Raw genomic sequence first — 13,952 nt, forward strand, 5'->3', positions numbered from 1 at the left:
AATTCTGACTTCTTTCTCAGAATTGTGCGATATAAACTCACAGTTGTGAGAAATAAAGTCAGAATTGCAAGATAAAAACACAATTTCACAATTTTGACTTTTCTCACAAGTGCGAGTTTGTATATCACAATTGACTTTTTTTCTTGCAACTGCAAGTTTATATCTCGCAATTTTTACTTTTTTTTTTTTTAGAGAACTGTGAGATATAAACCCACAATTGTGAGATAAAAACTCACAATTCTGACTTATGTTAGTTTGAATGTCGCAGTTGGCGTTTTTCTTACAGTTGTGAGTTTGTCTCGCAGTTCTGACTTTTTTTTTTTCTCAGGATTGTGAGTTATAAGGTCTAGTTGCGAGTTTATCTCATAATTCTGATATAATAACTTGCAGTTGTGTTACAAAATCATAATTGCAGGATATAAACTCACAATTCTGACTTTTTTTTCCCTCAGAAATGCTACTTTTTTTTTTTTTTTATACTACTTTTAGTTTATATCTCACAATTCTGAGAAAAAAAGAACTGTGAAATGAATGTCACAATTATCTTTATTTATTTTCTACTCAGTGGCAGAAACATTTGATTACTATTACAAGTTTTTATTTAGTTTTATAATTTTTTTCATATCAGTTGATATTGGCTATTAACATTTTTGCATTTAGATTATTTTTGCCATCATATAATAATGCTTATTTGAACTTTAACATATATTATTGTGCATTTTAATTATTTCTTTTTAAACAATTAACAATATATATATATATATGTTGTTTATCACTTTTAAGCATGATATTAAATGAGTTATTGTTATTTTAATATTTACATTTTTTATATTATAATTTTTCAGATGACTACTCAGCCATTGTGACCCACTCCTAATTGTTTCAACTTTCAGTCCTTTAATGTTGAATTTTTTGCAGCTGCTTAAAATGATTAGAAATTACATTTCATGTCAAAGTAGTATTTTTGTATGCCGTTTCATGAAACCTCTTTCTCTGAAAGTTTTTGTGGCCAATCCCGTAGCATGAAGAGCTACAGAATCAATCTAAATGTAATAATAAGATCATCTGATCTATAACTGATGCTAAGTGCAAGCAAGGATAACTGATATCCATTCCACTCCAATTCCAGTCCATTTCTAAGATAAATTAACCAATTTTGCCTTTGCATACCTAAGACAAAAGCTTATTCCATCTTAATATCTGTGATACGCTGTTTTGGAAGCTCTTATTGGAGTGGGCAATCTCCTCCAAATTCCACTGTAGCGTCAAGGGCTTAGTGTTATGTAATGGTTATTCTTACCTGCGCAGTTGACGGGAGCATGAGTGCACCATGTGCATTAGCAGCACCGATAAATAATTGAGTATCTAATGCACTATTTGGTGGGAGCACTTAGTGCTCAAGAGCGATTTAATCATCAGCTAACTGCTTGTCATGTAATTCCAATGCCATAGCCAAGGTCAGACATTTGGTTATAGGGAGATTAATGGGTTAAGTGTTGTAGAGCTTACCCTACCACAAATGGTTCTCGCTTAAATGTTATGATGGATCCTCTTGGCTATCAAGCAGGATTGATGAAAGTTTTGATTTGTGACTGGGTGCTGGAAAGAAAATGGGAGGTGCTCTGCTGGGATATTTGGAAGTAATTATGTTGCATATCTTGCATAAGCACAATATGAGTCAACAGTTAACTGAGTAATCAAAACCATTTGTCAACCATTGTTTCACCAATGCCGTTATTATCAGATGATTTTTGGCATTTTTTTAATTGTCGCCATTGTCCCGAAAGTTTTTCTTTTTGGCCAATAAGTGTCGGAAGTGTGATGTAGTGTTAAAGTGTGATGTAGTATTACATTTTTCATCCAAAAATGAAAATTAGCCCATTATTTACTCACCCTCCAGGCATCCTAGGTGAATATGACTTCCTTCTTTCAGACAAATGCAGTTGGAGTTATAATAAAATTTATCCAGGCATTTCCAAGCTCTGTCCTTCTCTTCATCAGTCCAAAACAAGTCCAATAAAGTGCATCCATCCATAAGTGCCTCACACTGCTCCGGGGGGTAAATAAAGGCCTCCTGTAGTGAATAGATGGTACTTTTATAAGAAAATTTCCATATGTAAAACATAATCATTTTAATCTAGCTTGCGCCAACTGCTTGTACATGGAAGCAGCTCCGGGCGGATGACGTAGGACAGGGGTGGCGAACTCCGGTCCTGGGGAGCCGCAGCTCTGCAGAGTTCAGCTCCAACCCAAATTAAAACTCACCTGCCTGTAGCTTACTAGTAACCCTTCAAACTGTGATTAGCTTGTTCAGGTGCGTTTAATTAGGGTTGAAGCAAAACTATGCAGGGCTGTGGCTCTCCATGACCGACGTTCGTAGGATGTCGGCATTGCACATGCACCAGTGAGTCTTGCGAAAACCAACATTTGTTTACAGGAGCAAAGGAAGCAATGTTTCCTTACTTCAACAAAGGAAAACCAGTCTCCTCTTGGTTTATATCGAAATCCTTCTATATTTTTCTTAACAAATCCTCGTTTTGAACTTCTAATTTGTGACTGGTGCTTTGTTTACCTTTCTCCACGGCGCGTTTGTGTTTGTTACGTCTGAGCAGCGCATGCGCAACGCCAACGTATTACATCATCCGCCTGGAGCTGCTTCCGTATACGAGCAGATAGCACAGTCTATATTAAAGTGATTCTTACGTTTTTAAATATGGATATTGTTCTTGCAAAATGCATCAGTTCACTATAGGAGGCCTTTATTCATCCCCTGGAGCTGTGTGAGGAACTTCTTATTATGGATGGATGCACTTTATTTGACTTGTTTTGGACTGATGAAGAGAAACACACGCTCACGCAATGATAAAGCTTGGAAATGCCTGGATAATTTTTATTGTAACTCCGACTGCATTTGTCTGAAAGAAGCAAGTCATATACACCTAGAATGTCTGGAGGGTGAGTAAATAATGGGCTAATTTTCATTTTTGGGCGACCTATCCCTGTTATTTCCAATGTCATTTTTACTGCATACATGAAATTAGCGTTATTGGACCTTTTTGGCAAAAATATGATTCCTAGTGTGCTGTTGAATTGCTGCTGCTGTTGGCTATAGCTGTTGTAGATTATTGCTGCTGCTGCAAAGCACAGGAACTTGCTACTGCCAATACATACGCCGATACTGCTGCTGCACAAATAGCATATATAATAACCTGTAGCAGATCTATACAGGTGGAGCTGGAGAGATGGAGGGTTTCAAAGGGACTCTGAAAGCATGCTCTGAAATGCTCCTAGTGAATGCTAACCAACCATTTAAATGTAAAGCATCAAGCTCTGGCTGTGTATGCAACGTGAACCAATCAGCTTGTGCCATGTAGTTTAATGCTGTGAATATCATCAGTTTGCATTAACAACCCATCAGCCTTCGCCATCTATAGGTTCATGACAGTACTTCGCATTTAGAAGCCAATAACAAACCAATTAAATGTATGTATGTAATTATTTATTTTTTTAACTGCGTTTTTGTCCACTTTTGTACATTAAAATAATATGGGTCTTGAAGTTAAACCAGATGAGTGTGATTTACAGTCCTAAGAGGGAAAATATTCCTGCTCTGTATCACATTATAGCTCATGCAGAATAAAAATATAATAGGGTTTCAGTTGCATTTCACGGCAAGAGATATGAAAAAGGTTACTTTGCTTTGATCTCCATAGAGGTGCTCGGAGTGGAAAGCAAATCAATCAGGCCAAGCGTGTGGCCAGTGACAGCTGAAAAGACTGATGACTGCAGCGGGCAGCTTTCATTCTGCACCTCAGTGTCCTCTTTTATTTTTAGGAGGACTGTGTCCTAGCAACAGGCTTCTCAAGGATTGCCACAAAAAGCCGACGCACTTAAAGCTGAAGTGTGTCATCTTTGCGCCTCTAGCGATACAAAGCAGAACTGCAAAAATAGTGGTTGTTCTTAAACAAGTTTCTAAATACTTAGTGGTAGGCCAATCAGATTGTCTCATCTAAACTAAATGGCCTTAAAAGGATAGTTCACCCAAAAATGGAAATTACCCATGAATTACTCAACCACAAGCCATCCTAGGTGTATATGACTTTCTTCTTTCAGATGAATGCAGTCAAGAGTTATATTAAAAAATGTCCTGGCTCTTTTAAGCTTTAGAATTGAAGTGAATGGGAGTTGAGATTTTGAAGTCCAATAAAGTGCATCCATCCATCATAAAAAGTGCTCCACACGGCTCCAGGGGGTTAATAAAGTAAGCTATCGCTTTAATTGAAGCAATAATTTTTTTATTATTATAACCAGCATCGATTTCTGTTTTTTTTGCATATTTTTCATAAATATGTCATGGTATGCAAAGCTTGTTAGCTTGTTATTTTCATTTTCATTTTAAACTTTATTTTAGGTAAAAAGGAAATTTGAATCATTTTTTTTTTTTTTAAATGTCAAATATGCTGTTGTGACCTACTGTGGTTCTTTGACACAGTTACCAACTGTCCTGTTTTTCCAAAGTCTAATTTTACAAGGCAGAGCAGGGAAAAATATTTAGGCCTGGCTTTGCCAACTTGTGCTTCTTTATTACAAAACCACAGACACTTTATGGATTTGTTGTATAACTTGTGTGCACAGTAATTACACAGCATTTGCTGTTTTGTTTTGCTGACAGATATTGTTTGATTTTGTGCAACAGTGCAACAGTATTTGTGAGTCAGCATGAAATTAATATTGACCCTATTTACTTCATCAGTACATCCCTCTAGAATTATTGCGTCATCTGTGCACTTTTCCCCAAGTCTTTCTCTTTTTTTTTTTTTTTTTTTTTTTTTTTTTTTAAATAACAACAACAACAACAACAAAACTCTGAAATGACTTTACTTTCCTGCTAATGGCACCAAGTACATTTGACATCCCCTATTGTTTTATTCATTCTCTGTGTTCAATCTCAGTTTCATTTATTCTGACAATTGGCACATTTAGCATCGCAGCAGTGACATTCACCACCTGATGAAGTGTAAAGGCCTTTCACTTTCCCTGCGTCAGCTGACCTTGATGAATCTCCAGGATATTTCTAGCCAAGCCCAAGCACGGTTGTCTGCCTCTGAGTCACACGTACAGAAAGAAATCAGATTTATCTGTTGCTTATCAGAATCTGTGGGTTTGGCAAATTCTCAGATGTAGTTTTATCTCCAGCGGGGTGCAGCCAGGTTTAGCCTATGCTCTGAGGTGATGAGGACCTCTGCTCAGGTTCCTCTGCACTGACACAGAAGATCAGGCACCAGGTAACCTGGACATAAAGGAGACTAGGAATGTAATGAGACACATCAAGGATCATTAATTAATGAAAGATAGTGAGAGAGACAGAAAGAAAGAGAGATCCAACTTTTCTGACTAGCTCGACTCATAGGAACAGTAAGACGTCAAGACGGAGCAGTACAGACGTGCTGAGTTATTGATGAAGGTTAGCAGGTTCAAGGCTGTTTTTTATTAAGAGTTCCTCATGTCAGTTAGATATTGGGTATATATGCTTTAAAGGGGTCATCGGATGCACTTTTTCATGTTGTTTGAACATTAATATGTGTTGGCAGTGTATGTACACATCTACCCTGTAATGATAAAAATCTATGCAGTGGTTTTTAGTTAATCTGTAAAAATAATATCCCCTTTTTCAAATCGAGCAATTCTCAGATGCCTCAGATGTGGCATCACACCGACAGAGGCCGCTCCCACGAGTTGATTGACATGAGTGTCTTACCTCAGAGATCAGCTGTAACAGTCCGACCTCCATTGTTTTGATGCCAGAGCAGGGATGCAAGTTAGACAAGAATATCTCCGATTGAGCGATTGAGGTGTTGTGTTGCTGGATGTAATAATGAACATAGTGGTCGTCATTTACTCCCAACATCTGTGCCGCTGAAGATGCAGTGGATTAGGTTTGTTTGTGAAGGGAATGCGGCTAAGTGAAAAAATATGATATTTAGGCAAATAAGAAAAATGTACACATCTTCATTCTGTTCAAAAGTTTTCACCCCTGGCTCTTAATAATTTTTCCTTCTAAAAATTCTTTCCTTCGGATAATTTTTCCTTCTGAAGCATCAGTGAGCGTTTGAACCTTCTGTAATAGTTGCAAATAAGTCCCTCAGTTGTCAAGGGACTCATGAATAACTATCACTAAACAAAAAAACACAGCTGTGGATCATTCAGGTAACAACACAGTATTAAGAATCAAGTGTATGTAAACTTTTGAACAGAGTCGCTTTTATAAATTCAACTATTATTTTTCTCTTTTGTGGACTATATGTAAACGTCTTTTATGTGAAATGTCTTATTCATGTCTGTACTAAATAAAAAATAATATGCATCCCTCTTATTTTGGTAAAATAATTAACATTTTGAAGATTCTGCAAGGTATATGTAAACTTTTGAACAGAGTCGCTTTTATAAATTCAACTATTATTTTTCTCTTTCGTGGACTATATGTAAACGTCTTTTATGTGAAATATCTTATTCATGTCTGTACTAAATAAAAAATAACATGCATCCCTCTTATTTTGGTAAAATAATTAACATTTTGAAGATTCTGCAAGGTATATGTAAACTTTTGACCTCAACTGTAAATATTACATATAAAAAAGTCAAAACCAGATTTTTTTAAAATAGAGCATGAAGGTTTTCATCCGTGCATCTCAATTCATTTTTGTCACATTTACCCTATTTTTACTTTTAATACGTTGCTTAAAATGGCCATTTAATAATTTGTAAAATATAAGAAACAAGAGTCCATTTCTTCTTCTTAAGAGAAATCACAAAGGAGTTTCCATAAATTCCCTTATGTTCTAGCACAGAAAATTACTCCTTAGCTTTTATGATTGAATTAAATCACCCCAGTTTAATAGTTTCACTACAAGTTCTTTTATCAAGACCTTTTCGCAAAATGATAAAGCAGTAATTACACAGAAATGGGTTGTTTAGTAGGTTTTGTAATGCTAAATCAGGTGTTAAAAAGTCCAAAATGTAGAAGCATCTGCTTCAGATGGGTGCTGTCGGGTTCAGTAGCTTGGCCTGTTTTTCCAAGTTTTTTTTTTTCTTTTCAGCCTCTTTCATTTACAGCTAGCTGTTAAGGCTGAGCTTGTGAATGAGCCTTTTTAATGTTCTTCTATAAAAATGTTTGCTCAAGCCCCTCTTCTCTCTCCTTGACTGCCCTTAACATCGAGATCTTATGAGAGCATGTTTTATAATCTGTATTGATATATTGAGTTGGTGTCATCTTTCATGGCACCTTTTATCTGAAAGTCTGAATCTAGCAGTATATGCCCTCTGTTTATGTGCAGTCGAATCAAAAAGCTATGCTAGTGGAGTGTAACTCATGGGAGCCTCTTGCAATCTACCACTGTAAGGTTAAATAAAGCTGAGCTTTCTTTCGGAGACTAATTGTTTTAGAAACAATTATTATCTATGATCTGATTTGTCTTATCACAATGCAGCTAAAATGCTTTTGTGTGCCTTGTGGCTTTGTGGTGAAATATTTGGCACTGTGTCTGCAGCTCAAGACTGTTAATCTAATGGTAACAATAATATTTTTAATTTACTTATTTTTGTGAAGATCTTACAAGGCCTTTTTTGTTTTGACGGCACATTCATGGCAATTTTTTAACCATTTAGCTAACTAGTTTATTTAGCATGTTGTGTGTGTGCTTCATGTCACAAGAGTGACAGATGAACAGATGAATTCGAGTTAGAGAGCAACAGGAAGTCTGCAAAGAAAGTGACAGAATCTGGCAAACAAGCCTCTGTCGAAACTGGCTGATAATCCTTCATCTGTCACGGATTATTCATGTTGTGTCTGAGACATTATGTGAGCCTTTATAATCACTTGTAACTCAGTTTTATATTAGCATCCTTCAGTCTTAGCATCATACAGCAAAAATTAACTTGTAGTATTTAAAATAATTGAATTTAGTTTGGGGTTTTATGTTTAGATATTTGTTGTATAATAAATGTTTTAAATATAAATTTTAAAGGCCATTTTTCAGTTACCGTGAAAGTACTTCTTATCTTATGTTATCAATAATGCTGTCAAACAATTAATCGTGATTTATTGCATCCAAAATAAAAGTTTTTGTTTACTTAATATGTGTGTTTAGTGTGTATATTTATTATGTACATGTAAATGCACACAAATGCATTTATATATTTAAGAAAAAGATGTTATATTCATATATTAAATATATTTATATATAATATAAATTATATGAATATAAGTATATACATGGAAATATTTTCAAAATATATACTGTATGTGTGTGTATCTATATATACATAATAAATACACGCAGAAAACAGTTTTATTTTCGATGCGATTAATTGCGATTAATCGTTTGACAGTAGTAATACTCACACATATAATATTAAAAAATAAATAATTTTTTTAAAATATTTTCATGTATTTACGTTCATAATTTTTATTCATATAATTACTATTATATATAAATAAATAAATGTAATATATAAACATAACACATTTTTCTTAAATACATCCATGCGTGTGTGTATTATATATACAAAATAAATATACACAGTACACACACATATATAATGTAAATAAAAACATTTATTTTGGATGCGATTCATTGCGATTAATCGTTTGACAGCACCGGTTACCAACCTGAATTGTAACATCAAGGCCTTTCTGGTAGGCCCTGTTCAGTTGTTAGCAGATTCAGTTTAGAGTTTTGATGACCACCCTTGTCTGTTTTAATATATGAAACTTGGCAAATGTTTCTCGTCCCACGCATGCTAAAACAATAGCTATTCTGCAGACTTGTGATGATTGTTATATGTATAAAGCGTAGGAATAAAGCTCTTTACAGATGTTTGACTTTTTGAATTTGGATGAAGATGTATATGTGTCTTCAGATGACTTGCAGCAGAAATTTCACAGCTGTGTCCAGTCGAGAAACAGCTCCCGGTCTCATGCTGTGGATGTCTTTGGCTTTCATGTGAAGCATGTCAGTGTGAAGCTCAAGGCATTGTCTTTTAAGTAGGTCACAAGGCTTGCAGGGTCCTGAAATACTGCAGGAACCTCACTGAGTCCTGCCAACCTTCTGACGTTCTCCTGGAACAGTGTTAAATCATTGTTCTCTGACCCTGTTAGTCGTTGTTTGTTTGACTGCTTTTTTATTACTTCTAAATTCCATTGTTTTTATACAATAGTCTTCGCACCTGGGGCAAGTGACATGTTTCCAGCATCAAATACTGTAGCGTTTCTATACACACAATATATATGCAGAATATATTTCATGTTAAATGTACACCTATGTGGAGCTGTATTTGGATCAGTGGGATTTCAGTGTGGGCAGGGCTACCAAATGTAAACCAAATGACAATGTCTTAATGCCTATCATTCTGTTGTGTTGTGGATAATTTAAAAGGATAGTTCACACCAAAATGAAAATTACCCCATGATTTACACACCCTCAAGCCATCCTAGATGTATATGACTTTGTTCTTTCAGACAAATACAATCTGACTTATATTAAACCATCATAATATCGCCATCATTTACCATAGATTTACTGTAGCAGCACTAACTACACAGTGGTATTGTGTCAGAAATGTGGGTATATTTGTGTCAAATTTTATTATGTTTTTAATGTAGTCATATATTAAATGTATTGAAGGAGGAGTAATGGAATATAATTACAGTATTTTTTTGTGATTAAGCTATAGCATTTATGCATTTAAACTAAATGTATTTAGACTACTGTTTTTCATACAAATACATAGAAACCATATTACATATTTACCATAGTATTGAGGTGCTATATTTGTGGTTTTAACTGTTATTATCATGATCTAAATGTATGCTACTATGGAAGAGCAATGGTTAATTTAAAAAAAAAAAAAAAAAATAAATAAATCAAACAGTCAGAATAATTAAATTTCACCATATAAAAATGAGGTTGCTACAATTTTTACAGATATTGCTGATTTTGATCTAATGAACAAATTACATCTGCATCTTAACTCAAGCTGTGTATTTCTAAAAGAGACCAAAAATGTTATATTATTATTAACATTATCAGGTAACACAAACCTGTTTCATGATTTGATTATTAAAACATGCAGAACTAAGAAATAATTTTTTTTCTATTAAAATATTTATTTTGTTAAGGAAAAATGACTGGAAAAAATGTAAAGAATTAAAAAAAAACATAAAGCTTTCATCATGTTCTGACCATAAGGAATAGTTTAACGCCATATTTAACCGTCTGGTTTTTACATCTTTCACGTTGTAGCAAAAATTGGCCTTTAAACTTGAAAGACATGCATTCCAGCAGATGACATAGGCGTGGTGTAAGCTCCAGTGAGAATATGCTAGTCTCATGAGAACCAATTTTTGTTTACAGCAAAGGAAAACCAGTCTCCTCTTGGCTTATATCAAAATCCTCCAAGGTTTTTCTTTACAAAGCCTTGTTATGGTTTACGGAATTACGGTTTACGGATATTTTTCTTACACAAACGCATTGATTTGCTTCTGAAGGCCTTCATTAAGCAACCAGAGCCATGTGGAGTACTTTTTACAATGGGTGGACACACTTTATTGGACTTTAAAATCTCACCAGCCATTCACTGCCATTAAAAAACTTGGAAGAGCCACAACATTTTTGACATTTTATTGAGTTTGTTTCTTCACTAGAATAGATTTGGAGAAATGTAGCATTATGGCACTTACTCACTAATGGACACTGCAGTTAATGGGTGCCGACAGAGAAGTTATACATCTGATCAAAGTATCAGCCGTTTGACTCAGATGGCTTAAAGTTCAATTGATGATTATTGTTTGTCTTTTTTTGTTGTTTTTAGGTGAACTTTGTAGTATGTCAGCTCTGTGCCCTGCTCACGGCTGTGTGGTTCAGGCTCTATCTGCACCCCAGCAAGACCAGTCCTTTTGTGCGGCATGTGGTGGCCACACTGCTGGGCATCTACTTTGCCCTCTTCTGCTTTGGCTGGTGAGTATTTGTCTGCAGTCCAAACTGACGCATCTCTCTCTTTGTGTCCACATGGAATCTGAAACCAGTTTTTGCTTGTACTCCCTGCTGCTGGACTGCAGGATTTGTGCTGGTGTGACATTCCAGAAAGATACAACAGACGACAATCAATACAAAATGTAGCGGTCTGTGAAACGACAGACATTTGATACAGAATAAACAAACGGCTCATAGGACAATAAAGAAAGCTGAAGCTGACGTCTGTAGTACACAGTGTAAGAGGTATCAAATTATGTTGTATTTTTCAGTGGTAAATACACCTGTATGACTCCCTCAGTTGAGTGCAACAGTGACTGGACATTTTTTTTTAGCCTTGGTTGGGAAAGTCATCTATAATCTTATAACAACATTACAATGTTTGATTCAAACCAAAAAAAGGATTGAAAAATGGAAAACAGAAATTCAAATTTTAATGGTTACATTTTGTTGATTGGTGGGTCCCATTTTTGGATTGTGAGTAATATAGTAATATACATTTATAATTTAAAATTCGGATTAAGCATGTTACATTTTTTTTTTTTTTGGAGCATGATCTTTTTAAAAGGTTATACACTGTGTTCTTTTTTTTTCACGATATTGCATATTCAGAAAATACTTCAGATCCTTGTATTAATTTTGTGTCCAATCATATAATTTAATGTAAATTTAATTCCAGTATACTTAGCGAAAACCTTTGCGGGAAACAGCTGGTGTTTTAATTTTATTAATAGAGTAACATTAGAAAAAGTCAATACTGACATAATTTTAGATACATTAGTGTCTGTGTTTTGAGATTCACTGTCAGCACACACAAGCTTGTATTGATGTGTCGGTGGTGACTAAAATCTGAAACTCATTAACGTCTCATTTAATAAGACAATCAGATCAATAGGCCACACTCATGATAATAAAGGATAGATAAACTTCTGGCTGCTAATTAGTGGTGTCTTTTCAAACGCTTATTAAATTGTCTTTCTTTGTGTCTCATCATTTGAAAGTTTCTTGTATAGTGGTACTGAAGAAGGGGACCTTAGATGCAGAATTCAATTTTACATATAAATGTGTCTTGGCAGTGTTTGTACACAACCACCTTGCAATGAAAAAAATCCATTCAGTTCTTTTTTAATATCCAAAAAAAGCAGTTTTAACAGTTTCAGTTATCAAGCGTATTGATTTTCTGAGCAATATGATGTCATATTGCTCAGGCCCCACCTACCACCACTGACAGATTGTCCCTTATTTGCATAATATTGCATAAAAGTGAATGTAAAAATCTTTATTTTCTACTGACATCAGAGCCACTGAGGACGCAGTGGATTAGTTTTGTTTTTGATGGTAATCTGCCACCAAATACTTAAAAAAACAGAAGAGGGGGTGGAGTGAGCAGTAGCTCATTAGCATTTAAAGAGACATGCAGCGAAAAGGAGTTTTAACTAAAGTGTGTTACACACATTTGATGAAGACTCTAAAGAATCATACCAACTTGTGGAAAATGGACATACATCGTCCCCTTTAATAGTAACAACATTTTTCTCTCTGTTCTTCAGGTATGCTCTTCATTTCCTGCTTCAGAGTGGCATTACTTATGGCATAATGATTCTGACCGGAGTCGAACACATGCACAAGTGAGTCCATAACATTTCACATTTCAGCTTTAACAACATTGAAAGTACTAAAAAGACTTTAAAAGCATTAAAGGCCACATTAATTCAAAAGTGACTCCATTTACTACTAAAGAGCCCATGAAATGGCTAGACAAATGCTTATGTTGACTGCATAAAAATGGCCTCAAAGCTAATAATACTGTTAAAAATAAAGTAATGGTTGTGAACACCATTACATTAAAGGGATAGTTCACCCAAAAATGAAAATTCTGTCATTAATTACTCACCCTCATGTTGTTCCAAATCCGTAAATCCTTCGTTCATCTTTGGAACACAAATTAAGATATTTTTGATGAAATCTAAGAGCTTTTTGATCCTGCATAGACAGCTACCAAACTACCATGTGGTTAAACCGTAACGTTGTGAAGCTATGAGAATACTTTTTGTGCACAAAGAAAAATATTCTTGTAGATTCATTAATTACGGTTGAACCACTGATGTTACATGGTCTATTTAAACGATTAACTTGAAAATGTCAGTTGCGTTGATGTGTATGCAGGGTTAGAAAGCTCTCAGATTTCATCAAAAATGTCTTCATTTGTGTTCTGAAGATGAACAAAGGTTTTATTGTTTTTGAACAACATGAGGGTAAGTAATTAGGGGTTCAAATGCATAGAGCTGAAACCCTATTGTAATTGTTAGAATGACCATGGATCAGTCCAAACTGTAAGTCGTAGAGACGTGAAACTTGGAGTGATGGTAGTACTCACACCGCCTACAACGTCACGAGGCTCACCCCAGTTGGCCTGACGGGGGCTCTATAGTGATCAAAAATCCGAAATTGCTTATAATGTTGCTGGAATCCTTGGCTCACGCTGGACAAAACGCACGCCTCGGATTTGTCTGTTACCCTGGCGAAGTTTTCGGGTATTTTGCATTTTTTGAAAACCTGCTTTTGCAAACTAGTCCTAAATTAGAAAGGGCTATAACTTTTAATCGGAATGAGATATCTTTGCCAAAACTCAGAGTTGAATCTGAGGTCACATGAAAAAGTCACAGAGCTTGGCCACTTGGTGGCACTATAATAGGGAAAAAAACATAAAAGCAGCCATAACTGCGCAACTGTTTGTCCTATCAATGGGAAAATTGGTACGTCTTGGTCCAGAGTGTCACAAGTGTCTATAAGGACATTTGCGTGTCTCATTTGCGATATCGCATTTTTCAATGTTGTAAACAATTGTATATTGCACGTTTTTTCACACATATGCACAATAGTCGCAGCATATGATAGACCTCCTTGTTCTGAACGACTTTG

At 35.2% G+C, this 13,952-nt stretch overlaps 1 protein-coding gene across 3 annotated transcripts in view; it reads left to right on the forward strand.

The window, feature by feature from the left end:
- mboat2b (membrane bound O-acyltransferase domain containing 2b) overlaps positions 1 to 13,952 on the forward strand; it is a 37,961-nt gene that overhangs the window by 7,679 nt on the left and 16,330 nt on the right. For 2 of the 3 annotated variants that reach the window (XM_051138500.1, XM_051138501.1), the window contains exon 1: positions 12,581 to 12,658. Coding sequence is in view for 1 of the 3 variants with exons in the window: in XM_051138499.1 (XP_050994456.1) it covers positions 10,870 to 11,015; positions 12,581 to 12,658 (224 nt within the window). In the remaining 2 variants the exon portion in view is untranslated. Of the gene's footprint in view, positions 1 to 10,869; positions 11,016 to 12,580; positions 12,659 to 13,952 lie in introns of those variants that run through there. The other variant, XM_051138499.1, reaches the window with a different exon arrangement.

The sequence above is a fragment of the Labeo rohita genome, chromosome 20 (assembly GCF_022985175.1).
Source record: "Labeo rohita strain BAU-BD-2019 chromosome 20, IGBB_LRoh.1.0, whole genome shotgun sequence".
Lineage (NCBI taxonomy): Eukaryota > Metazoa > Chordata > Actinopteri > Cypriniformes > Cyprinidae > Labeo > Labeo rohita.